The sequence below is a fragment of the Ictidomys tridecemlineatus genome, chromosome 10 (assembly GCF_052094955.1).
Source record: "Ictidomys tridecemlineatus isolate mIctTri1 chromosome 10, mIctTri1.hap1, whole genome shotgun sequence".
Classification (NCBI taxonomy): domain Eukaryota; kingdom Metazoa; phylum Chordata; class Mammalia; order Rodentia; family Sciuridae; genus Ictidomys; species Ictidomys tridecemlineatus.
The window spans coordinates 107,838,900-107,865,711 of NC_135486.1; the positions used below are offsets into that span (position 1 = coordinate 107,838,900).

The 26,812-nt window shown below is 37.9% G+C and overlaps 1 protein-coding gene across 5 annotated transcripts in view; it reads right to left on the reverse strand.

Annotated features, from left to right (window-relative positions):
- Sdk1 (sidekick cell adhesion molecule 1) overlaps positions 1-26,812 on the reverse strand; it is an 883,473-nt gene that overhangs the window by 345,052 nt on the left and 511,609 nt on the right. For 3 of the 5 annotated variants that reach the window (XM_078023675.1, XM_078023673.1, XM_078023677.1), the window contains 2 exons: positions 12,890-12,967; positions 2,572-2,705 (listed from right to left, as the gene is read on the reverse strand). In XM_078023675.1, coding sequence (XP_077879801.1) covers positions 2,572-2,705; positions 12,890-12,967 — 212 coding nt within the window. The remainder of the gene's footprint in view (positions 1-2,571; positions 2,706-12,889; positions 12,968-26,812) is intronic. The other 2 variants (XM_078023678.1, XM_078023676.1) reach the window with 1 other exon arrangement.

The following is a 26,812-nucleotide window of genomic DNA, read 5'->3' on the forward strand; positions in this document are numbered from 1 at the left end:
TGAGACAAGGCTAGCCCCACTGCTCCGTCCTCATGCCTACTGCCCCACAGAGGGGAAGGAGAGGTAGTACAAAGGACACACCACTGCTAAATTAACTACAGTGCAATCCACCAGGAATCTGACTCCTGGCACATTGCTACTCTGACTACAGTCACTACACAAAGGTTCTTAACTTTATTCTTCTGACACCAAGGAAAAATGTGTCTTCATTAAATAATAATTGGCTGTAATGTCTTTTGATTCTTCAGAAATGCAGGCTGGCAAATTTAAAAAATTTTTCATCAATCTTGTTGGTGTTTTCACAAAAGGCTACCTCAGAATAAAAAGATTTCTAGGTCCACAGCACACTATGTCTTGCCAAGGTGTGAAAGGGTATTTTGAATATCTAATTTCATAATAAATCCAGGGTGGTGAGGGGCCTGCAGTGCTCCCCAGGTGTCAGGCCCAAGCTGTGGCTCCCATTACAGAAAGCATCACCATGGTCCAGACAGAACCTAATTTAAACATGCAGTTCTGGGGAGTTTTACAGATTTATCAAGACTTCTGATCTTTAGAGGTTTTCAAAATAGAACTTTTAGTGGGAAAATGCATAATTGGTGCCATTTAACATTTAGCTAAATCCAATGTGTCAAAGGAAGGTTCTCGTAGGAATTAAATAATGAAGTTTTCCTCAAAGTCCTTCCTTTCCCTGCTGTACCTGGTCCTGATAAAAAGCAAAAAATTATACAAAGAAACAAAATGTGGGTTTTCTCCCAGTCCAGATCATCAACCTCATTATATCTCACCTTTTACACATTCTCTTTAGTGCCAATGAAAAGATAAAAATATTCAATGAAACAAAATGCAAGCAGTTAATTATAATATTTATGAGCAGATTCCAATATACTTTTAGTTGGGGTAGAAACAAATTATTGAAAAAATCTACATATTCCAATTATCTAATGCCATGGTATTGCATTCATATAGTAATTTGCAAATGTACTGTACCAGCTTTATTTTCTATAGGCTATCAGAATGGCCTATAGGAAACTACTAAATGTAAACTGTGAGTGTTCCGTGTACCAGAATTTTTGTGAAATTATGTTTCACCTCTTTTAACAAACTAAGGCCAATTTCTTTGTTTCTGACTTAGAAGTCTACCATCCTTGACTATTATTATTTATATCACAATTGAGTGCTAAATCAGATTTGCTAAATAGAATAAATGGCTCTAGTTGTAAAACGCTGAAATCATTAAAAATAATCACAATCTACTTGATAATATAATTTCCACCCTTTGTTATCACTCTTGAAAATACCTTGAAAGTCATATTCATTTCTCCTTTGACTCTGAGTTCAGATGATCCTTTAAATGGCAGTGCGTCATGCACTGGATTTAGAGCACTCCCATCTAGTCAACTGGCATAATTCTCAGATCATTAAAAGGCCTCAGTGATTCTACATCTGCCCAGTCTCGGGAGCACGATTCAATTCCTGGGAATTAAGGACTGATGGCAGGATGAAGCACATGCAGCTGGCCAGATCACTTAACAGGAATGTGGAGGCAGGTAAGAACTCAGTTAATCTACAGATTCTAGCACCCAGCATTTGCTATGAACATTTCACCCTGTGAACTCTACTGGAACTAAGGTAATTGTCCTGAAGGACCATGTGGAGCAAACTCCACCCTCTGCATGCCATACACTTTTCAAGCTAACTGAAGGAGAAAACCTTCAAGCATTGTTCAAAAAGATGAAATCCGCTACTCTACAGCCAGACCTATATAATTCACTCTTGTATGATGCGATCATAATATTTTGAAATTTACCATCTGGCATTACTATTTCCCAACCACATTTTCTCAACAGCATAATAACTGCATTTTGTACCATGAAGCTTCACACTGTCAACATTTGATGACATGCCCTCTACTTTGCACATGTGGATCCAGTATAGTTCAAAGTTCCTGCTTTGGGTTATTTTCCCCTTCTCTAGCAATTATCTCCTGCTGTACAATTTCAAAGGCCAAACATTTAAAGGTTCCTCAAACTAAAATGCCCTCAAATAAACTGTACATATAACCGCGGTTTGTACACATTTTCTTCATGATCCATGCTCTTAGTTTAATCAGATAGCAACAGTCTTAAATACTGTGCTTAAATACTGGTGATTTTACCACAACTTCATAGGCATATTTTTTTCCTCAAGAATATTATTATTATTAAAGGAACATAATCTGTACCTGATCTGGTCTCAAATAAAGTTCAAAAATACAATTCATAGTCAAAAGACGTTTTGTTGTTGTAAAACCAATGTACATTAACTATGTACAAAACATTTCTTTAAATCCACAAGACAAATAAGATCTTGCGTTCAAAAATACCAGTTCGATTCACATTTTCTGCAAATCATTTCAAAGGAAGCAACAGCTCTGAAGCTCTTCAAACTATTGATGTTGGATCAATATTAAACCATAACTACTATACCAAAGAGAGATGTGATTCATTGCAAAATGTCCCATCAGACTGTGGTTATTAATTAAGGCAAGATTTTATTTCTTTAGGAATTATCATCTGTAATTCCAAAACTCACTTGCTATGCTCAGATGAATGAAAGGGCTTGTCTTGTTTTCTCCATTCCTCTCATTGACCGCCTGCACGTAATAAGCCCCGGAATCACTGGTTGTCGTTGCAAGGATCACCAGCTGATTCTCCAGCGTTATGGCTCTGTTCCAAAAATCAGAGACAGTGTCAAACCACTCCAGATAAGGCAAAATTAATTTATTAGACCAACTACACAGCAATATATAGAGTTTTTTTTTAAAAAAAAGATTTAAAAGGACAAAAACAATACACAGGCAGACTTTAGGAATGTGGCAACAGTGAGTCTTCTCTGGTCCCATGGAGTCCTATAGCCATAAGTCTCTGACTGTTTCAGGTGCTCCACATCTGTACCAAGCTTGACTTCAAGGAGACAATGTTTTGAAATACATACATCAAGAGGTTGCTAAAATCCAGAGATTCCTATAAGAATTCATCACAAGGCCATAGAGAAGTTCCAGGGAAGCTGTTCCTTCTTTTTCAGGCAGGGTTATTTGATTATAAAATGCTCACAAATCTTTGGAGTAGAGGGTTAGACTGTCAAATCTTTGGCCCAGGGCAAATGAGTCTGTCAAGATTTTCTCCATCAGGGTGGGGGATGGGGGTGCTCGCTAGAACCTTTGCATATTTATGTTTATACTGGTGAGTAGAAGGAGGTGTCCAATGAGCATAGTGCTAACCCTTCAATTTTTCCAGCATCACTAAGAACCCTCATTTGCTTGCTCTGTCTCCACAACCTAAGAGTGCAAAGAAGCAAGTAGACTATTTGGTCTACATGATTGTGACCAAATCCTCCTCAAATATCCCAAGTATAATGCAAAAAGAACTGGAGACACACTTGACCCACCCACGCTTTCTCTGAACCACAGCTACCTGCAAAGGTCACATGGCAACCATGCACCTACAAAAGTAGACTAGTATGCTTTCAATTGCTCCACATAAAGACTCTCACCATGCTACTCATTTTTAAAAAGCAAAGCAGAGCAATAGTAACAAAAACAGCATGGAACTGGTACCAAAACAGGCGGGTGGACCAATGGTACAGAATAGAGGACACAGAGACCAATCCACAAAATTACAACTTTCTTATATTTGATAAAGGGGCTAAAAGCATGCAATGGAGGAAGGATAGCATCTTCAACAAATGGTGCTGGGAAAACTGGAAATCCATATGCAACAGAATGAAGCTGAAACCCTTTCTCTCGCCATGCACAAAAGTTATCTCAAAATGGATCAAAGAGCTTGATATCAAATCAGAGACTCTGCATCTGATAGAAGAAAACATTGGCTCCGATCTACATATTGTGGGGTCGGGCTCCAAATTCCTTTATAAGACAACCATAGCCCAAGAGTTAATAACAAGAATAAACAAATGGGACCTACTTAAACTAAAAAGTTTTTTTCTCAGCAAGAGAAACAATAAGAGAGGTAAATAGGGAGCCTACATCCTGGGAATAAATTTTTACTCCTCACACTTCAGATAGAGCCCTAATATCCAGAGTATACAAAGAACTCAAAAAATTAAACAATAAGATAACAAATAACCCAATCAACAAATGGGCCAAGGACCTGAACAGACACTTCTCAGAGGAGGACATACAATCAATCAACAAGTACATGAAAAAATGCTCACCATCGCTAGCAGTCAGAGAAATGCAAATCAAAACCACCCTAAGATACCATCTCACTCCAGTAAGATTGGCAGCCATTATGAAGTCAAACAACAACAAGTGCTGGCGAGGATGTGGGAAAAAGGGTACACTTGTACATTGCTGGTGGGACTGCAAATTGGTGCGGCCAATTTGGAAAGCAGTATGGAGATTCCTGGGAAAGCTGGGAATGGAACCACCATTTGACCCAGCTATCGCCCTTCTCGGACTATTCCCTGAAGACCTTAAAAGAGCGTACTATAGGGATACTGCCATAACAATGTTCATAGCAGCACAATTCACAATAGCAAGACTGTGGAACCAACCTAGATGCCCCTCAATAGATGAATGGATAAAAAAAATGTGGCATTTATACACAATGGAGTATTACACAGCACTAAAAAATGACAAAATCATGGAATTTGGAGGGAAATGGATGGCATTAGAGCAGATTATGCTAAGTGAAGCTAGCCAATCCCTAAAAAACAAATGCCAAATGTCTTCTTTGATATAAGGAGAACAACTAAGAACAGAGCAGGGAGGAAGAGCATGAGGAAAAAATTAACATTAAACAGAGACGAGTGGTGAGAGGGAAAGGGAGAGAGAAGGGAAATTGCATGGAAATGGAAGGAGACCCTCATTGTTACACAAAATTACATATAAGAGGTTGTGAGGGGAAAGGGGGAAAAAGAAAAACAAGGAAGAGAATCGAATAACAGCAGATGGGGTAGAGAGAGAAGATGGGAGGGGAGGGGAGAGGGGATAGTAGGGGATAGGAAAGATAGCAGAATACAACAGTCACTAATATGGCATTATGTAAAAATGTGGATGCGTAACCAATGTGATTCTGCAATTTGTATTTGGGGTAAAAATGGGAGTTCATAACCCACGTGAATCAAATGTATGAAAGATGATATGTCATGAGCTTTGTAATGTTTTGAACAACCAATAAAAAATGCAAATGTAAAAATAAATTAATTAATTAATAAAAATAAAAAGCAAAGCAAATAATAAAGACACATGTCCATAAATCCAAGCAACTTTTCATTGAATTGGGGCCCCTCAGTGTCCTTTGCTTCTGTTAGGATTCTGTATCCCTTTTGCTAGTTAAGGAGATGAGTGGGGGAGGTAGAATTTGCTAAAAAATATAAACTGTGAACATGGGTAAACTGCTGTCTGGCTGGTGAGTTGGACAAGGAAGGCAAGATCCATTCTGAACACAGAAACATCACTTCATCTATGCTCTTATCTCCAGTGGACCAGAGACCCCAGGGCACCCAGTGGACTGCACCAGCAGGAAGAGCTCTGCTTATTTGTTTTTTTGATCCCAGTCAGAGCCCTTCTAGAACTGGACATGCAAACGTAGTAACTTTTCATGAGGAATTCAATGTAATAACAACCTTTTCCTTTCTGTTACCTTTTGAGAGGTTTTTCAAAACTTCTTGGCTTTTAAACATTGTATAAAATTAGCTTAAGGAGAGACTGCTCACTCAGGGCTCCCACAGGACAGATTACACTCTAGGTCTCTATGGCTAATTTATTTCATGTCTCATTTAGGAAAAATTCCCTATTAGGAAGTTTTCAATTTTTAGTACCATAAAAGTATTTCAAAAGAGTTGTACTATAATTATTTATGACTCCTTTATAGGTTCTTTTATAGAACCATAGAAATTGTTCCATTTTATTTTAGTGTATGTTACATTGGCACCTAAAATTAAATATGAATATTTACTATACATGAAGTTATACACATTTAATAGCATAATTTAAAAATGGAATATATAACTTTTTGCTTTAACATCTGATTTTCACCATAGTAATTTCAAATATGTTTATTATTTCTCAGAATTAGTCTTGTAAAATACCCATTAATTCTCTATATTATTTGTTACATTGTTTCAAGGATCTTAAAAACTTAAAAGTACATAAAAATTTCCTCTCATGTGGAAGCTAGAGGAAAAGAAGGAAATAAGAAGAGGAGAATAGGAGATCATAAAGATGCAGGGAAGATCAGTGGAGAAGAAGAAGGCGATTGAAGAAGAGAATGGAAGGATGGGAAAGGTGAGGAAATGCAGAATGAATGTTTAAAAAGAATCCTATGTGCATACATAAACACACCCAGGGAATTTCTCCTTTATGTATAAGTAGAAAAAACTAATCAAAAATAAACAAATGGGGCTGGGGTTGTGGCTCAGTGGTAGAGCACCTCACTGGCATGTGTGAGGTACTGGGTTCGATTCTCAGCACCACAAAAATAAATAAATAAATAAATAAATAAATAAATGGAGCTATTTACATCTACAACTACAAAAAATATTTAAAAAAATAAACAAATGGAAGAGTGAAAGGAATATCAATAGAGTAACAGAAGGAGGACAGGGAAAGGGAGGAGGAAAGGGAAAAAGGGGGACATGAACTGAAATTGAGTTCCGTTCATGTATAATGCTGTCTCGATGACCCAAATACGATGTATAACTATAATTCTCTTTATAAAAAGAGCAATTGGAAACATTACAATTTACCTCTATTAAGGTTTTTATTTTTAAGTTTTTTTCTGTTAGCTTTTAATTTCTGAATATGTTTAAGTCACTATTTATAAAAAACTTATTATTTTTTTGTTGTTGTTAAAAAGAAGACACCACAAAAATGCTAAATCTTTGGACAATTTTAGATAGATGAGAATTAGTTCCCCATAAAACTATTCTTGTTTTCTCTCCAAATTGTTCTAAAGAAAGAGTTTTTACAAAGGAAACTGATTTTTAAAATGTAAATAAAATATCTAAAAACATTCATATCAATTTTGAGTCCTGGTAACTGTTGTGATGCTTTAAGAAAAGAAACTTTTTTTTTTTTTTTTTTTTTTTTTTTTGGTGACAGCACAGCAGCACGTGCCTAGAGCACCCAGCTTTCCTGTGGCAGCCACACCTGCCCAGGCAGCCTGCAGGGTAAGGGGGCCGCCTTTCTCAACATCAGGATTGGACATGGTCATTTGTCCCTGGTGTTCATGGTGACAATTTTATAGCTATGAGGATATGACCTTCAAATGAAGCTAACAATGTGGGTAGAAGGACAGGGAGAACAGAAGGTCCTTGGGTCTCTGACAGCCTGGCAGAGCCCACCAACCAACCACCCATCCTGCAGCCAGCCTGCCTCTGCACATCCTATTTCAGGGATACCACACCTCAGTCAATTTAAAACCTATTTTGAGTCAAATTTCTGTTACTAGACTTCAACAATGTGCTGACACAGATTCAAAAAGCACAGGTAACAGCATTCATTTGGGATGAAAAAGTGTATTCTTCTGGGCACCGAGAAAACAACTGTACACATGACATGTCCTGCATGTGTGCATGAAGCATGCAGCCTCGGGCGGCCTCTAAGGAGGGAGAGTCAAGTTAGTTTCTTTTGAATTATGTATTTTAAAATATTTTCCAACCTTTGTACTGTAAACAAGTATTACTTTTGTTATCAGAAGAATAGTGTTCTAAAGGAATGCAAGGGCATGCTAAGTAATTATGGTAGCAAAATTCAATACTTTGACCATAATATGAACCACTCAGCTTTGTTAGAACATAATTCCAGCGAATTCATTTAAAACTTACATTGAATTTACAGGAAAATTACAGTATTCAGCCAGAGAAATTTTCTTTTATAGAAATGTACATATGGCTTTATATAAAATCATTTCCTTAGTCTTCCTCCATTTTAATTCTATATTTAAAAATAGAACCTCATAATTCTAACTTCTAATTCCATGACTTGGTAATAAAAATAATAAGGAAAATCTCAGTTCAATATGTGTGAAATGAACTACAGCTCAGAAAACTAGAATGTTGGGTTTATAAAGAACACATTAGAGGGGCTGGGGTTGTAGCTCAGTGACAGAACGCTTGCCTAGCATGTGTGAGGCACTGGGTTCGATTCTTAGCACCACATATAAATAAAATAAAGGTCCACTGATAATTTAAAAAAATTTAAAAAATAACACGTTAGAGGATCACTTAACTATTACCATTTGTCCCTGGTTTTCACAAGAGAGAACTCAGTCTGTTGACTTAACAACTGAGATTCACTAACAAAGAAAACACTGCTATTCAGTGAAGGATGACAGTCTTCAGTAGGAACTTTTCAAGCTTCTGAACATTCTTTTTTTTTTTAATTTTTTTTTCAAGTAATGTTTTTTTTTTTATTGTTGGTCGTTCAAAACATTACACAGTTCTTAATACATCATCTTTCACAGTTTGATTCAAGTGGGTAAGGACAGGGTAAGGACGAAGAGCTTGAGAAGAAGATTTCTGAACATTCTTCACTTGATTCCAACACATGCATGAGGTACAGGACAAAGTAATTGTTCTCTAATTCAGAAAAGTCAAAGCCTTAGGCAGAGAGAAACTACCTGGGGGTCTCTGACCATTAGCACTAATTAAAAACATTTCTTTGGAGGAAAGCCACCCTGGAGGTGGATGCCTAGATCACACTTGGGCATACAAAGGTAGGGCCACCTTGCTGGGGAGTGTATGGTGGAGCTTCCTGCTACCCATTTCCAGGTGATGTCATGTTCCTCATGCCACAAAGATCATCTGTTTTCAGAAATGTGACATTAACATAATAATCCTGGAAAGCACAGGATTTATGGTTGGTAGAAACAGTTCAGTGGGTAGTTGAGGGACCTCCAGACCAGGAAGGAAAAGTCAGAGCATACATTTATAGGAGCAGAACCAAATACTTTTGTTTACTGTCTACTGAGTGACTATTTGGGTTCTCAGGCCTGTGACTGAGAGTGGAAGGGAAAATAACTCAACCAAGAATATACTGTTTGGGGCCCATGGAGCTTATGTTGAGTTATTTATATACTAGGGGAAGTGACAGAAAGTACTTTAATAACTTTCCCTTAGAAGTATTTGTGGGCAAAGGGAGGAGTTTCAGGAGGGGTTCAGAAGTTTCCATGGGGTGCTGCAAAATTTGCAATGAAACCATCCTTTGGCTTCCATAAAAAGATAAATCATCTTTAGTTACCAGTAAGTATTTTGATCTTTGGCACTTTTAACACAAACTAGGAAGCGTAATACAAGTACTGAATTATATATTATGATGCAAATTCAATAATGTCCAGTAAAAGAAGAACTTAGCCCATAACATATAAAAGCATAATTTGAGTCTGTAGTTTTACTATTACAAATGCTAAAGTAACATTTGATTAGTTTTAACTGACATTCAAATACATTAAAAAAATAAGAGAGCAGGAAAACGTAGAACATTCATTTTTAAGTCCTTAAAAAATTAGAAAATTTAAAATATTCCCCATTTCAACAAAACAACTTTTTAATGGGTTGGTTCTAAAGCTCAATGTTCTGAGTATAATCTAGATCTCAAGCCCCACTTTAATAGCAAGTTCAAGGCAGACAACTTCGGAACTGATGAACTTGCCTTAGCTATATAATTACAAGAACTAAAATTGCTTCCAAGGAGTTTTGGCAATCACGAGGCCCTGGATACTGGATAATGTTAAGGTACCACAGTGACATGTTTACTGAGTCAGGAAGTAAACACTTGCTGTCCACCAGTGAGTGACTCTGGGATGAAAGACATTTAGAAAGCAAGTGAGGAAAGAATCTGGGAAACCTGTTTCCCATAATTTCAAACCAACATAAATGACAAGTGGAGTTGTGTTCATTAACAGAATGTATGAATCTAATATGTCCCTGATTTTGTTCCCTCAGGTTTATCACTTGGTCCCCAGAAGTCCTAGGTAAGCAGGCACCTAGGGGAAAGGCAGCCATCAAATCTGAGAGCTGTCATTATTCTGTAAAGATACATTGCACTTTCCAGAGAAGGGAGACTAGAGACAGAAAGCCTTCTGCCAGTATGTTGCCTTAGAGGTCCATGCCTTGCAAAACACTTCAATGTAGTATATGCAGGGATCATTTCCTATGGCAGGTGTAGTTAATTTCATAATAGCGAGTATATGGAAAAGATACAGTTAGATTTGTATGAATTCACCTTTGTACAACTCTTCCATATTAATGATCAACTCTTAACTAGAGATGCAAATGGAGGTAAGATATCCCATAAGTCCCGTGGATTTGAAATACACTCAAATTCACACATTTTGTCATATCCACAATGTTCCCTGGTTTTTAAAGCAGAGAACGTGATAAACAAAAGCATACAATCAATAATTGTGTTAAGTATGGGGCTGGGGCTGGGGCTCAGTGCTTGCCTCACAGGTGTGAGGCACTGGGTCTGATCCTCAGCATCACATAAAAATAAATAAGTAAATAAACAAATAAAGGTATTTTTTAAAAAGAGTACATTAAAAAATAACTATGTTAAGTGAAATGCAAAAAAATAAGAAACTATTTAGGTTTTCACACTCACATATTTGCTCTGGCTATTCCTCTCTGAACTTGCAACTATATTTTAACACTTGGAACCCTAGTAAGTGGAAAAGTAATTTTCCCTTTCAGTAAATAGGAATGGAGTGCATACTATGTGTATGATACCATCCAGGGAAAGGACGATGTGAAATGTGATCATTAAAACACAAGGAGAGGGGCTGAGGTTGTGGCACAGTGGTAGAGCGCTCGCCTCACACGTTCGAGGCCCTGGGTTCGACCCTCACACCGCATTAAAAATAAATAAATAAAAAATAAAGGTATTGTGTCCAACTACTACTAAAAAAAAAAAAATTAAAAAAAGACCAAAAAAAAAAAAAAAAACCAAAAACCACACAAGGAGGTATCTCAAAAAAAAAAACAAAAACAAAAACAAAAACAAAAAAACCCACACAAGTACAATTAGAAAAATGAGAAATTATACCCAAATGTATGAATTGCCAAGATCATTGTAATGTCATATGTAGATAATAAAAAATAATAAAAATAAATTAAATTGCTAGAAAATTAAAAAACAAACAAACAAAAGACACACAAGGAGGTATCTCAAAACACACACACACACACACACACAAGGAGGTATCTCATAAGAGATAAACACAGCTGGATGAAGTTCCACAGGTGGATGGGATTTTGGAGGAATGATAAGCCAAGTACCTAGCCCCCATCACTGACATGGGGATCTGACCACAGCTGTCCCAGTGACAGCTGCTCCAGGATAAAATATGATGCATTTCAGAGTGGGAAGACAGACCCAATTCTCTGACTCTAAAGATAGTAAGAGTTCAGAACTGAGCCCGTTTTGCTGTAGGTAACGTGGGAGGAAACATCACCCTCACTTCTGCTAACTCACCCATGCAGGAGTCTCACCTTCCATGGGAGCTCTGGCCAGGAGCTCCTGCAGGTCAGGCAGCACAACCAACTCTCTCCCAAACTTGGGCCTGATTTGGGCCTTCCTGACTGCTTCCAGGAGCATGGGTGCTGGGTAAGTACCCTGGTCTGCCTGGCCCCCAGCAGCAGAAAGAAACTTCAGTGGACCATCAGAAGAGAAGCAGAGAGGCACATTCCCCTACCCAAGGAGTACATTGCTGGTCTCCAAATAAAAGCAGAAAAGAGACCTGAGCTCAGGTTCGTTCATTTATTCATCTTCTCCCAGCCCAGTTCCCTGAGTGGCCTGGTATCTGGAAGCAAAACACAGACTGCCTTAGAATGACAGCCCAAAGAGTTCTACAGGGAAAATACCTTGTTTTCTCACCAGAACAAGATGATTATGGCTGAAAGGAAGTGAACACTATAAATGAACCTGGGTTGAGTTATCCAAGTCTCTTGTTAATACAGAGGCTCTTTAAGCAACCAGACAATGCACCCTGGGTTGAGTAATGGAACTAGAATCTAATATGTCCCTGATTTTGTTCCCTCAGGTTTATCACTTGGTTTTCCCATCTATAAAATGGGGACAAAATACTGACATCAAAAAGCCTTATGAAGTGCAAATAAGGTAAGATGTGAATGGGGCTGTCTAAGCCACTCACTGATATTTTACAAGTATGAATCTTGTTATTGGATGCAGGGAGTGAGAACAATACATGTCAAAAACCGCCCAATGTGGGGCTGCAAATTAAACACTTTATAAAATCTCAGTCAGCAGACTGCTGTACACACATAGCCAGACCTCCGAATTATAAGATGAAAGTCACCGAATGACCAGAAACTTCGATCTACTACCTAAAATGGCCTCCTGACGTGCACAGGAGACAGAGTGAGATGATGTCCCAAAGGCCTGTCCCTGGCCTTCCTTATCACCTGTTCCTGTGTCATGCACAGAACTGGTCCTTTCCTCTAGGAGAACAGATCCTGCCTAGGAGGAGGGATGGAAAAGAAAGGAGCTTATAGGGTAACTGCTGATAGAACAGATGAAAGATGCATTCATCAGGGCTTTTGACCAGAAGAACTATATTTCTTATTTATAGCAGTGTTTCTTAAAAGTCCCAGCTAATCTAAACAGCATTTTGGTCCATTTTTACTTTTCTTTTGTTATTGTAACTAATTAATTCTAGTACAAAGCACAAATAAATGGCCATGCCAAATTCTTGGTGTGGACAATCACAAGAGGAGGGCAGGAACGAGGAAGGACTACATAGAGCTGAGGTCTATACACAAAAATTTCCAGCCAAGATTTTTTTCCTGAAAAAGAAACAAGACCGAATAAAAAATGTGTGAAATATACATTTTTTAGTCTTTTAGCTTCTTAAACAAAGGAACTCACCCAGTGTTAAAAGTGGGGGCATCGAAAAGAGCCTCTCCAGATGGGCCCTCGTGGGAGCCCCTTTCTCCCTGAGATGCTCTGTAAACACCAGACAAAGTTGAGGTAAGTTCAGTTTATACATCAATGGAATAAAACAAAACCCAATTCAATTCAAATTAAAAGAATACGGCTATGGAAGGGAAGACACTTTTCACCAAATTGATGGAATGTAAAGACCAGTGCTGCGGCCAATGCAGTGAATGCTAGAGGGTTAAGGTGCAGGACTTACAGTCATGCACCTGTGGCCAGAGATGCTCCCCACCAACTTGGATGACATAGGCTGAGGCAGGAAAGCTGGAGGCTGGCAGTTCACATTGCAGCCACAGCTTCTCTCCACATCCTACTTTCTTCAGAACAAGGTACTCCGGAGTCTTTCTTTCCTGTGCAGATAAAGGGGCATGGGCAGAGCACTTGACCCAGGCTCTGCGGGACTTCATCCGCATGGGATTATGTCTTAGTGGCAGGATCAAGCATCAGCAGCAGCAGCTATGAAAGAGCTAGCACTTTTCTAAAAGCAAATAACCGCAGAGGAATACTTGAAAATTACGAGCGGAGCAAATTGCTTTTTTGAATGTTCTCCACCTTTCACGTCTGTCTCTACATTAGCTCCTCTTTGAAGGAGCATAATTATTGCCAAGAGTTCCACTCTTTTGTTAAACTCCTTTTGATTACTAAGTGACAAAGCTGTGCCTGCAGAGATGGGAGCACCTGCAAAGGCCGATGCTGATTCCCGCCTCAAGTGTGACAGCTCATCTTAGTGACTGTGGTGCCTCTCGCTGCCTCCTAGAAAATGAGGGCTCCCCAAGCGGCAGGTAGTCAGCGTCATGCTCCAGGACAAAACTCAGTCAACAATGAAGACAGAAGGAATCCGAATGGAAAGTCAAATTCTCTTTCAGTGGCTTTTTTCTTTCTGGAAGTGATTGTGACAGACCTTTCTGGAATGTGTGAATGGCATGCCTGTTGGGCCCTCTGCTGTCCTACCAGCTGGCCCCACTGCTCTCTGTGGCCATGGACACAGTCCTGCAGGGCAGTGGAACAGCATCCAACAAGTGCAAACTAATTTATAAACAAAGCTGGGAGATGTTCAAAATCCTGGGCCCCTAAACTCAACGGTAAAAGTGTAAAATGGACTTCCTGGCCACCAGGCTGGGCTGTGACCAGGAGACCCTGCACTGTTTATACCTGTGCTGTGGGTTTTTCCAAAGATGCTGGCCATCCATGCAGCTGAACTGTTAGCCATGGCTGGGAAACAGACCCCCATGTTTCTTTCAAAGTTCTTAGAGATTTCCACACAGACAACCACAGCCATGAGTCTGCTGGTCTGGGGCCCATCTCCCTGAGGCCTGGCCTCCCAGTCTTTCCACATCCTTCTTCCTCCTGGGGTTGATGCAGTTCCTTGGAGGACACCAAGCTCATTCCCTCTTGACTTTCCTCAACCAAGCCTCTGCTCTGCCCTCCTGGCAGGAGAGATGAGAAGAAGCCTTTCTGGACACTTCCTAAGGGCCTGCAAATTGCTAAAAGCTCTGTGCATATTCTCTCATCTAGTCCTCACAGCAACCCCACAAGGACTCAAATTCCTTCACAGTGGACACCAAGGTTTTAGATCCAGAGACACCCCTGCAGGAGCCCCTTCTCCAACACTGCCTAGCTGTATGACACTGTGACATTGCACAAGCTGCTTGAATGGTGGCTCTAATCCCCAGGTCCTGAGTAATGGGGATAACATACCTGTCTCTTAGTACTGGTAGAAAAATTACATGAGACAATATTTTAAAAATCAGTGATTTATGTAATATCTAGCAAATACTCAAAACTCAAAACTGGTTAGCTACTGTCATTATCTCCACTTCATAGATAGGAAACTGAAGCTTAGAAGTGACAGAATTCCTCCAAAGAGAGTGAAGAATGAAGACTCTAACCCAGTCACACACCCCAGATGTTTCAACTTCCCTTCAAATCTCTTGTTCTCAATCTCCATGCTACCTTTTCTGTCCCCAGAGGAGTAAGGCCAGACTCTAGAAATAGCATGCCCTACAAACTTTTGATCTGGCAATCACATGCTGCATCTTAGGCACCTCCTTCCCCCTGTCCCCAGGTCTCACACCTGACTCCCAGAGGCTCTACCCAGTCCTGGAATATGGTATGATGACGAAGAAATAGGCAAGGACATGTAGGAGGGTGCAGTGCCACTGGGTTAAAGGAAGCCCCAGATTCGGCCTGAACCAGAAGGAGGACTGCACCACAACACAAGGAACCTCGGGGTCACCATGCCATTCTAGCTATGTAAGCTGGACTTAGGGGGTTTCCTTTCCACCCAGACAGACCCCAAAAGCCAAGCCTGGTTAACCAGAGGCAAAACCAAGAGCCCTGGGTCTAGTCATTGGAGATTAATGAAAACAGTTTCCTTTAGAGAGAATATATTTTTTTTCTCAAGAGCTGCTGAATTTGAACTCTTCCAGAAAAAGCTTTATAAAACCCTTTGTTATAAACATTTATGATGTGTCTCAAATGAGAAAATAAGCAGGTAACTTCAGACTTGCCTGAGTGAATGGTGATATGCCCCCAAATTTAGCTATACATAATTTAAAGAGGACTTCTAGAGAAAGTCTTATTATAAGAACACCTTATTAGGGCTGGGGATATGGCTCAAGCAGTAGCGCGCTCGCCTGGCATGCGTGCGGCCCAGGTTTGATCCTCAGCACTACATACAAACAAAGATGTTGTGTCCGCCGAAAACTAAAAAATAAATATTAAAAAATTCTCTTCTCTCTTAAAAAAAAAAAAAAAGAACACCTTATTAACTGTGAGAACCACCTGTGAGAAATAGGCAGGAAATATATTTAAGTAATATCACTCAGTTCCTAAGTATCCCACATGAAAATAAAAACAGAAAAAAAGAAATAAAAAAGAAAAAAGGGTGGCAGCCATTTTCCCCAACTGTGTCTACTTCTTAGCATTGTCAATGATCATGCTGTTCATTTCCATGACAAACGTCACATGGTGACATAAAACCCAATTGCCTCCATCTGTCTTCCTAGAGAATTACAGTGCAGTTCCTTAAGTTGTGAGGTATTTTTTCTTAGTCCCTGGTCCCATTTCTCAAATAGGCATTTTAGGCTTGCCACAAGCAGCAGTTAACTGGCTACTCTGAACCAAAATGATTAAAATGCACCAAGCACTAAATTTTGAGCAGATTAAAAGAACACAAATGTTCATTCTTTTCTTTACTCATCTAAAAACTAGTACTGAGCACCTGCTGGGTATTACTGACTAAGAAGAGAGTACTGAAGAGCTCATCAGCCATCACAGTCCAGCAGGGACAGAAGTTAAAGGTGCTGTTGTAGCCCTCAGTGCATACTATTGTCCTAAATGCTACTCCCCACAAGAGAAGCCAGTGCTTTCTGGAGAAATCCTGGGTCTCAGCAGGAAATGTACCGGATGCCCCTGGACCATATCACATAGTAAGGAAGCAAAGGCAAGGTCATGCCAAATGGACCCAACCTTAAAGACTCCCATTATTCAGAAAGGGGACATTTTGAGCATCGATGTGAACAAGTCAGAAAGGAAGAATAAAACCATCTCAGTTTGCAAATGACATCACCTATATAGGAAATAACCAAGAAATCTATAAAACACCAATGAAGATGACAACAGCTCAAAGACCATTAAGCAAGTTCACAAAGAATAGAATTTCATTCAGGATAGAATGAAAAGCAATTGATTTATTGTATTTAAAAAAATTTTTTTAGTTGTATATGGATATGATGTCTTTATTTTTATGTGGTGGTGAGGATTGAACCCAGTGCCTCACACAAGCTAGGCAAGTGTTCTACAACTCCAGCCCCAATTTATTTTATTTTAATAGCTCAAACAGTACAAATGTATTTTTTAAATGTCAAATAATTGTATATGTTTATGGTGTATGTCACAATGTTTCAATATGTGAATAAACCATGGAATGGCTAAATCAAGCTAATTAACATTTTAATTACTTCCCATATTTATCTTATAGTGAGAATACTTAAATTCTACTCTCCTAGCAATTTTCAAGTATACAATACATTGTTATTATCTATAGTCATCAAGATGTAATATAAATATTTTGAACTTATTCCTTCTAACTGAAATTTTGTGTCTTTGAACATCTCCTAACCCTCACCGCAATTCTATTTCTTTTAATTTAAATATTTTCTTTTAGTTGTAGATGGGTACAATATCTTTATTTTATATATTTATTTTCATGTGGTGCTGAGGATCAAACTCAGTGCCTCACACGTGCTAGGCAAGTGCTCTAACACTGAGCTAAAACACCAGTCCCCCAATTCTATTTCTATGGAATAGTAACAAACATGTGAAAACCAGAATTTAAGCCATAATACCATTTGCAATCACTCAGCAGAAATATATAGTTGAAAATTGAGTAAATATGTACAGGATTTGTATGCCAAAAATACTAAGGGAAGAAGTTAAAGCTCTAAATAAATGGAGATATGTGCTGAATTCGTGGGTTGGAATAGTTTCAACAAAGTAAAAATATCAGTTTTCTCCCAATGGGTCTCTAAGTTTAATGTGATTCCTACCAAAATCTCAGCAATAGGAAAGATTATTATAAAATTTGTAGCTATAGGAAAGACTATTCTAAAATTAATTTGAAGTGGCAAAGTAATTAGAATAACTAAAAAACAATTTTTAAAAAGGAGTCACGTGGTAGGAATCATTCAACCAGACATTAAGATTTATTATATAGCTGCAGTAATCATGACAGTGTGGTACTGGCAAGAAGAAAGATGCACGCAATCGAACAGAATAAAAAACTCAGAAATGCGCACAGAAAAGTACAATCAACTGATTTTTAGCAAAAGTTCAAAAACAAGTCAGTGGAGAAGGAAATGTCTTCAAAAATCAGCACTGAAGAAATTGGTCATTAATAGGAAGAAAAAAAATTAAACTCAGCCTAACACTGGTATGCCAAAATTAACTCACGATAGATCATAGATTTAAATGTGAAATGGTAAAAATTTTAGAAGAAGCTGGGAGAAATTCTTTGGGACCTATGATGTGGCACAAAGTTCTTAGACATGATACCAAAAGTACAATTCACAAAGAAAGAAATCTATAAATTGGATTTAATCAAAATTACTAATTTGTTTTTCTGTGAAAGACCCTGAATAAGAAAATATAATTGAAAAAAAAATACAATTGGAGACTTGGAGAAAGCATTTGCAAAACATAAATCTGATAAAGGCTATATATCCAGAATATATAAAGAATTCTCAAAAGTCAATACTTTAAAGAGCTCCAAAACAACCCACCTAGAAATTGGACCAAGGGTTAGAAGCAGCTTTCCACCAAGAGTCTGTAGACAGCAAGTGAATACATGTAAAGATGCCAACATCACCAGTCATTGAGACCAAGATGAGTTATCAGGACACCTATTAAAACAACTAAAGTAAAAACTACCAGTGCAGAGGAGCTGGGCCTCTCACAGATTGCTGGTGGGAACAACCACTATATTGCTATGTGGAAGAGAATCTGGCAGATTTTTAGGAGCTAACCATATTTGCCACTCCACCCAGCAAGGTCTATTTTTACTGGACATTTTTCTCAGAGAGGAAAAAATTTTTATCTACACAAGAACCTCTGCAGAAGTGTTCATAGAAGCTTTATTGATAATAACTCAAACGTGGGAAAACCCCAGATGTTCCTCAGTAGGTGACGAGCTAAACAATTATGTCACTTTTGTACTGGGGAATACCGCTAGCAATACAAAGAAACAAACTATTTGTATGAGCAACTTGAATAAATCTCAAGGGCATTAGGGTGAGTGAAAAAAGCCAATCTCAAAAGGATGCATAATGTATGATTCCATTTATATGACATTCTCAAAATGACAAAATTATAGAGATGGAAACAGAGTGGCAGTTGCCAGGTAGGGAGGTTGAGGAGGGTGAGCTTTGAGTACAAGAGGCCTGGGTGATGGGACAGCCCTGCATCTAGATTGATTGCATGGTGACCACACAAACAGACACTCACAGGCAAATGACACAGTGCCTGCCCCATACACTGACCAATGTTACTATCCTGGTGCTGATATTGCTCCCTAGTTGTGTAAAATACAACCATTGGGTAAAGAGTACATGGGACTTCTTTGAACAATTTTTGGAGCTTTCTGTGAATGTACAATTATTTCAAAATCATATGCTAAAAAGAAAAACACTCTGATAGAGAAAAGGAAGAAAAAGAAGACTCCTGACTGAGGTCAGAATGAATTAGAAATTGAAACAAACAAGCTATCTTGTCCTCCTGAACACAGAAGCTCCTGGCAAAGACCTCTGATTACAGCCACCAGGGAAATGACAAATGTGAAGTTTGGGGTGTGAATAACAAAACAGGGTAGACCTGTGAAGACCCAGGGTGAGAACCTGGAAGGACAGGGACAGACTTGGTGTGTTGCACGTTGTCAGAGGAGGCCATGGAGGCCAGGGCAGAAGGAACAGGAGAAACAGGGTTGGGAGCTTGCATCCATGTCTTCTGGAACCAGCTGGGTTCAGGAGTTCTTAACAACGTGAAGGACCTGCAATCCATGGCTCTGAAGCCCCTTCCTGCTGGGTGAAGCCTGATGATCAGGGAATTCAACCCTTAGGCTGAGAAAGGGGGAGACAGACATTGACAATCTACACTGGAAATACATAAATGATATAAATGTAGCCATACGAACTCAGAGGCATAATTGAGGCCAATTAGTGAATTGAAAAAAATAAAAGTTAAAAAATTTCAGTACACTCTAAGGGTCATGGAATAGGAATTTATGATTTTAATTATAACCTTGCAGTGACATTGAAAGAGAATAAATTATATGCACTAGACTCCAAAGAAAAGAATAGACATATTAGAAAAGTTTTCATTAAAGCTACTACAAATGGGGAGAAAAGGCTATATTAATAAAATACTCCTTTTGGCTATAAAAGAGCACTTATATGAAATAGCTAATTATACAATAATGTTTCATAAATGAAACTAGTAATGCATCTTATTTTACCATCTGCATCTATGTCTTCCTTCACTAGAAAACTGTCAGCTGGGTCTGCTAGTTTTATTTTGGTTTGGAATGTGTTGGGGAAATAAAAGGACTTTGCTAAAAATTACATTCTACTGTGCAAATATCTAAGTTTGGGCTATTTCTGTTATAGTGAGGATGGAGGGGTCAATATGAAAAGAAAATTAGAAGAAGTCAGGTTACCCAGCACCAAGAATTGTGGCAAAAACAGGTCTGTTAGGCTAACAACAGACTGAGGCCAGCCTGCTAGCCTACCTGAGCCTCTGCAGAACTCAGTATCTGTAGGTTGGTGGGATGCACATTAAAGACAAAAGATGTTTCTCTTTGATGCAGGAATAGGTGTGTATATGTGTGTGCATATGAACAATTCAGATGAATAACTCTGAATACTGTTGGAATTTTATGAGTCCATTTTGTTTGTGATGACAGAGAAAGCAGTACTTAGAAAAAGATAGCTACTAAAATAGCCAAGAGCATATCAATGCAGCTAGAAATTTTTATTAATAAATAATGGGAATAAAAATATATGACTCATTATTCAAATACTAAGTTGGTTAATAATTGATAGAACAGGGATTTTTTTTTTAGATTAAGAAAACAGAATTGCTACATCCCCTTATAAATTCAGACACAGTAGACTAGAATCTTTCCAACCTAGCATGCTAGGATATAAAGTCACATCTAGCACACTGAAGCCTGCCAACAGAGAAGTTGGGCATCAGGACACAAAAGCATGTCCCTGTTCTACTCTAAAAACATCTGCTTTTTCTCAAATGTAATTAAGGACTATAATGAAACCTGTGCAGTGACCTACATTGTTTCATTGCTCTGAAAAAGGTATATTGTTCTATCTAATGGAGACAAGAAACTAAAACTTGACCTAGAAGAGGAAGAAAGAAAAATGTAGAATAAATCAGGTGCGGGGGTCGGGCGGAATCCACGAACCAAGTATTTATGTTATAGTAATTTAGTCAGAGCTTGTAAACTCAGGCAAGGGAAGAGAGAAGATATGGGCCCATGTATGTAAATTTTAGACTAAATGGTGTCTAGCATATTCATATGCTGTTAACATGGAGAAGCTAGAAGGGGCCTCAAGAGAATAATTAGAAAATGGAAATGCATGTCATGTCATACTTTTAGATAGGATAATTACTGGATCAAAATGATATTTTTTTCCGGATTCAGTTACAAGATTTAACAAAATTCTAAGGTACACCCCAACTGAATTTTCTGGGAATGGGAAATATTTTGAAACTTTTACAGGAAGAATTTTTTTAAAAATTAATGAAATTCTCAGCATTATTTTAAAAAGGAAAATAAACATGAGGAACTTTTCCTACTAGTTATCAAATGAAATAAAATTCATAGTTTGATAAATAATTGATAAATAATAAATTAATAATAAATAATCAAAGGAGATGTCACAGACTAGGAGAGTTCCAATTTAAGAATGTAGAGAAAGGAAGGAAATGGAAAAGTGACCAGAGAAATCTGCAGAAATAGTTGCCATGGGTAGAATCTCCTGATGAATGCTAAAATCACAAGGCAATAGTTTTTAAGCAGAAACAGTATATTTACATAACCTCAAAGCATCTACTCCAAATCTTTATTAATTTTTGAGTTCATTTTAATTTATGTTCAGAATTTGGAGCTAAATTACCTTTCCCTTGCATGTGGGCTGGGAGAAGAGACTCACTTCTAAGAATATAACATGGATAAGGAACAGTAACTTCAGCGTGGGGAAACCTGGATGACAACACTTTAACCAGTAGTTAAATCATGGTGACAGGTGTGCCCCTATAATGAGAGGATAAGTCACCCCCATGGGACTCATCCCTAAATCCATAGCCCCAACCTAAGCATGAGAAAACATAGACAGGCCCAAATTGAGGGATGTTTTAAAAGATAACTGATCAGTAATGTCCAAGAGTGTTCCAAGGTCATGAACTTAAGGAAAGATAAAAAACTATCTCAGATTGGAGGAGTCCAAGGAGATGTGATGACTAAATCTAATGTAGGATCCTGCATGGGACCCTGGAACAGGAAAAGGGAATTAAAAGAAAAATCAGAAAAATGCCAAAGTCTCTAGTTAATAGTGTTGTACAAATGTAAATTTCTTAGTCTTGATAAATATAATGTGATCATATAAAATTTTTACATTTGGGGAACTTAGGTGGAGAGAATACAACAAAAAAACCTCCTACAATTCTTTTAAATAAGCCTATAATTATTTGAACATTAAAAGTTTTAAAATTATATTGAACAAGATCAACAACAAAAGGTTGACATTTGTATGAAATAGAGAATGTACAAACGGACAGCAGATATCTATGATTAACACGTAATAAAGGAAAAGCTTTTAATCAATAGGGCAGAAATAGATAATCCAAAAAACATCAAGAAATACTGGCTAGACATTAAAAAAACATAGATTCTTACTTCATGCAATTTAGCAACAAAAATTCCAATGGGATTTTCCAGTACAAAACAAATTATGGAAAAAAACTATAAATTATGACATATATACAACATGGAACATAACACAACCAGTTAGAGCTACAAATTAAAGCTATATAAATGGGGGTTTGGGCAGGTATTCTCGAAAAGCAAAATACAGAAAAGCACATAAAATGTGATCTAATTTTAATGTGCCTAAGTATATGTGGAACTATAGTGACTTCCCAGTAAAAAAGAAGAGACATATTAGGTTATTAACATATGTTGTAGATAAACAGACAAAAGGAAAAAAATTAAGGAAGCAACAAAAGGAAAGGGAGAAACATGAACAAACTTTTAAAAAGTATGATCATATTTATACATATTAAAATTATATGTGAAGCCAGGTGCAGTGGTGCACTTCTATAATCTCAGCAGCTGGGAGGCAAGAGGATCAAAAGTTCAAAGCCAGCCTTAGCAACTTAGCAAGGCCCTAGCAACCTAGTGAGACTCTGTCTCAAAATAAAAAAATAAAAATTAAAAAGAGCTGGGGATGTGGCTCAGTGACTAAGAGCCCCTGGGTTCAATCCATGGTACAAAAAAAAAAAAAGTGTGAACATATGTCAAAGAAATTAAATTTAAGAGTAAATAAATAAACTATTATTATGTGTAATCACTAACTATACATTTACATTTAGAAATATAGAAACTGTGTAATAAATAACAAAGAAGAGATTAATAAACTTGCTACATCACATTTATTTTGGTTTATTTAAAAAAACTGAAAGACAAACTGGCAAAAATGTATAAAATAGAAGATTCATTTAAAAACTAAAAGTGAATAATACACATGTGAAAAATGCTTAACATAATTAATAATCAAAATAAAGAAAACAAAACCAATGGAAACCATCACCGTTATCAAACCTAGAGGTGCATAAAGCAATCTAACTGTCAGGAGGCGTCAGCTTGGACCAGGGTGGTCCTGCAGAGGATGTGAGAAGCAGTTGCAGCTGGACACTGAGTTCCTGGACTGGGTGTAGGAGGGAGGAGTGAAGATGAAGGGAGCCAGGGAGGATACAGGGGGAAGCTTTGGCCCCAGGAGCTCCACTTGCAGCAAAGAAGAGCAACTGGCAGGGAAAGGGCCCCAAAGCCCCAGGCTGTGACCCTCTTCACCACTCCATTTCCAACCAGCCTCTTCCACTTTCTCTGGTCATCTGTGGACACTGGGTCTAATTCGTTAGCACCCTATCATTTATCCTTCTTCCTGTTGCTAGCAGGGACAGACCCAATCTCTCTTTCTTTGTACAGAACTAGTTTATATTCCATGATCACTTTTTCTCTTCTTCAACCTCACATGAAGCTGTATTCACACCACTAAAAAAAAATCAAGAGAACCAAAGGAAGAGAAAACTGCACAAAATGTAGTACTCCTGGTAGGCCAGTGGAGCTCCCAAAATACTGTGACTTTTAAAGCCAAAGGTTACAAATTCTATTTCTTAGCACTCGTGATGTCTCTGTGTGCATCTGATCATGAATCATGACTTTCTCAGAAATACATTTTATGAGAGCTAAGTATAGATTTATTGCCCTCACTGATATTATTCTGAGCATAATCAGTCAATTTCACAGATTTTACTACTTGACTCCAGGAAGAATACAAATGGGTACATGCCCACTCTTGCAACTTTATCATACAACTACGCAACATAGGGAGAACATCAGCTCCTTTCCAGACTGATGCTTCAAAACGGCACATTCGAAGTCAGGTCTCAGTCCTCAATCTAATGCAATGGGTTACAACTCACCACTGTCACTTTCCAATTTAATGCAATTTAACTTTTTCATGATAAATAAGAGAAGAAAAGTCAGCTATAAGACAGACTTTTATCAACTGAACACAGTGAGGAAGAGAAATTTCCACAAATACAACCAATCCTCCTCCTTTTGCTCTTTAAAGTGACCAGCCCTCTTCTTGGGTCCATTTCTGAAGCAGTTCTGAACATTTTGTAAACTCACACAATGACCTACAAAGCTGGAGTTAGGATCCCTCTCTACCGCAGGAGGCACTGAGAGCCAGGTTTCTGGCTGGTATCAATGTTTAAGACATGCATCCGCATCAAGGAAGGAAGAAACAAGGAAGAACAAGTCATAATCATAGATACTATCCTGTCTGAGGGTGGTGTAGGATCTGAATTCTACTGGTAAACTCCATCTAGTGGAGGGGCATTGGGGTCTTGAAAGATTTTGGAGTCAGTCAGTTTTTCACTAACCTTGGAAAAGCTACTTGACCTCACCAAGGCCCCAACACCCCATCTGTGGAAAGGAAAATGATGCAGCAATGAGGGTGGGAAGTTGGTACCTGCACCGCTTCCAGCAGAGATCCTGGCAGAGTTTGGACCTAACAGCATGGTCGTAAAAGCAGCCATCAAAGCTGTCATTACTTTTAAAATAGGCCATGAATCTTTTCTTTTTTATGTTTTTATTAATGCATTATACATAATTTGGGGTTCATTTTGACATCATCGTACATGCACACAATATAGTTTGCTCTACTTCAGTCCCCATTACTTCCTTTTTCCATCCTTTCTTCTTGTTCTGTTCCCCTTCTACTCTACTGCCTTCCCTTTGATTTGTTATAGTTTTTAAATTGGGGCTTTGTAGATATAAAGGTGAAATTCACTGTGGTATGCCTATATAGGTACATAGCATAATTTGATCACTTTCCTTTTGCTGTTCCTCCCTTTCCCATCCATTCTTCCTTCCCCTCTATCCCCTTTACTCTACTGATCTCCCTTCTATTTTCATGGGATTCCCCTCTCCATCTTTTTTATTTTTCTCTTTATTTTGGTTTATACGAGAGAAAACATTTGACTCTTGACCTTTTGAGTCTGACTTATTTATTATTATTTACATGATGTTCTCCAGTTCCATCCATTTCCCAGCAGACATCATAATTTCATTCTTCTTTATTGTTGAGTAAAATTTCATTGTGTATATATACTACATTGTCTTTATCCATTCATCTGTTGATGGGCACAGGGGTGGTTCCATTACTGGGCTGTTGTGAATTGGGCTGATAAACATTGATGTGACTGTACCAATGAAGAATGGTTTTATTTCTTTAGGATAAATACCAAAAAGTAGATCATATGGTGATTTTGTGGAATCTCCATAATGCTTTCCAAAGTACCAATTTGCAGTCCTACCAACAATGTTTGAGTGTACCTTTTCCCCCTCATTGTCATGAACACTATTATTTATATTCTTGAAGGCTGCCAGTATAATCAGAGTGAAATGAAATCTCAATGTAGTTTTTATTTTCATTTTCCTGACTGCCATGGATATTGAGCATTTTTTCATATATTTGTTAGCCATTTGTATTTCTTAGAAGTGTCTCTTTAGTTCTTTTGGCTATTTATTATTGATTGGGTTGTTTTTTCTTTTTTAGTATTAAGTTTCTGAGTTCTTTATTTATTCTGCACATTAATCCCCTGAGAAGCAGCTGGCAAAGATCTTCTCCCATTTTTTAGGTTCTCTCTTCACATTCTCATCTCCTTTGCTGTGTAGAAGCTTTTTATTTGGATACCACCCCACTTAGTTCCTGGCATGTCCAATGTAAGTTTTTGGCATTCTTGTTGAGCATCAGATAACTGTATCTATGTAGATTTTTCTGTGTCCTCCATTCCTTTGGCCTTCATGTCTGTTTTATTGCCAATGTCATGCCTTTTTTTGTTTCTATAGCTCTTAAGTATAATTTGAGATCAGGTATTGTGATGTGTTCAGAATCACTCTTCTTGTGCAAGATGCCTTAGGCTGTTTGGGGTCTTTTGTTCTTCCAAAAAAATCTTAGGACTCTTTTTTTCTACTTCTGTGAAGAATGTCCTTAGTATGGGGGGGGGATTGCACTGAATCTGTATAATGCTTTTGATAGTATTTCACTCTGACAGTATTAATTCTGCCTAAGAACACAGGAGGTCTTTCCATCTTCTAAGGTCTTCTTTACTTTCTTTCTTCAGTGTTTTATACTTTACATTATACAATATTTTACCTCCTTAGATTTTTGCCCATTTATTTGAGTTATTGTAAATGAGAAAATTTTCCCGATTTCTTTCTCAGCAGATTCATTATTGGGGTACATGCAAATAACTGATTTCTTTTTTTTATTGGTTGTTCAAAACATTACAAAGCTCTTGACATATCATACTTCATACATTAGATTCAAGTGGGTTATGAACTCCCATTTTTACCCCAAATACAGATTGCAGAATCACATTGGTTACACATCCACATTTTTACATAATGCCATATTAGTGACTGTTGTATTCTGCTACCTTTCTGTATGTTCATCTTACATCCTATTTCTTTGCAAACTTTGTTAACCAGTTCTA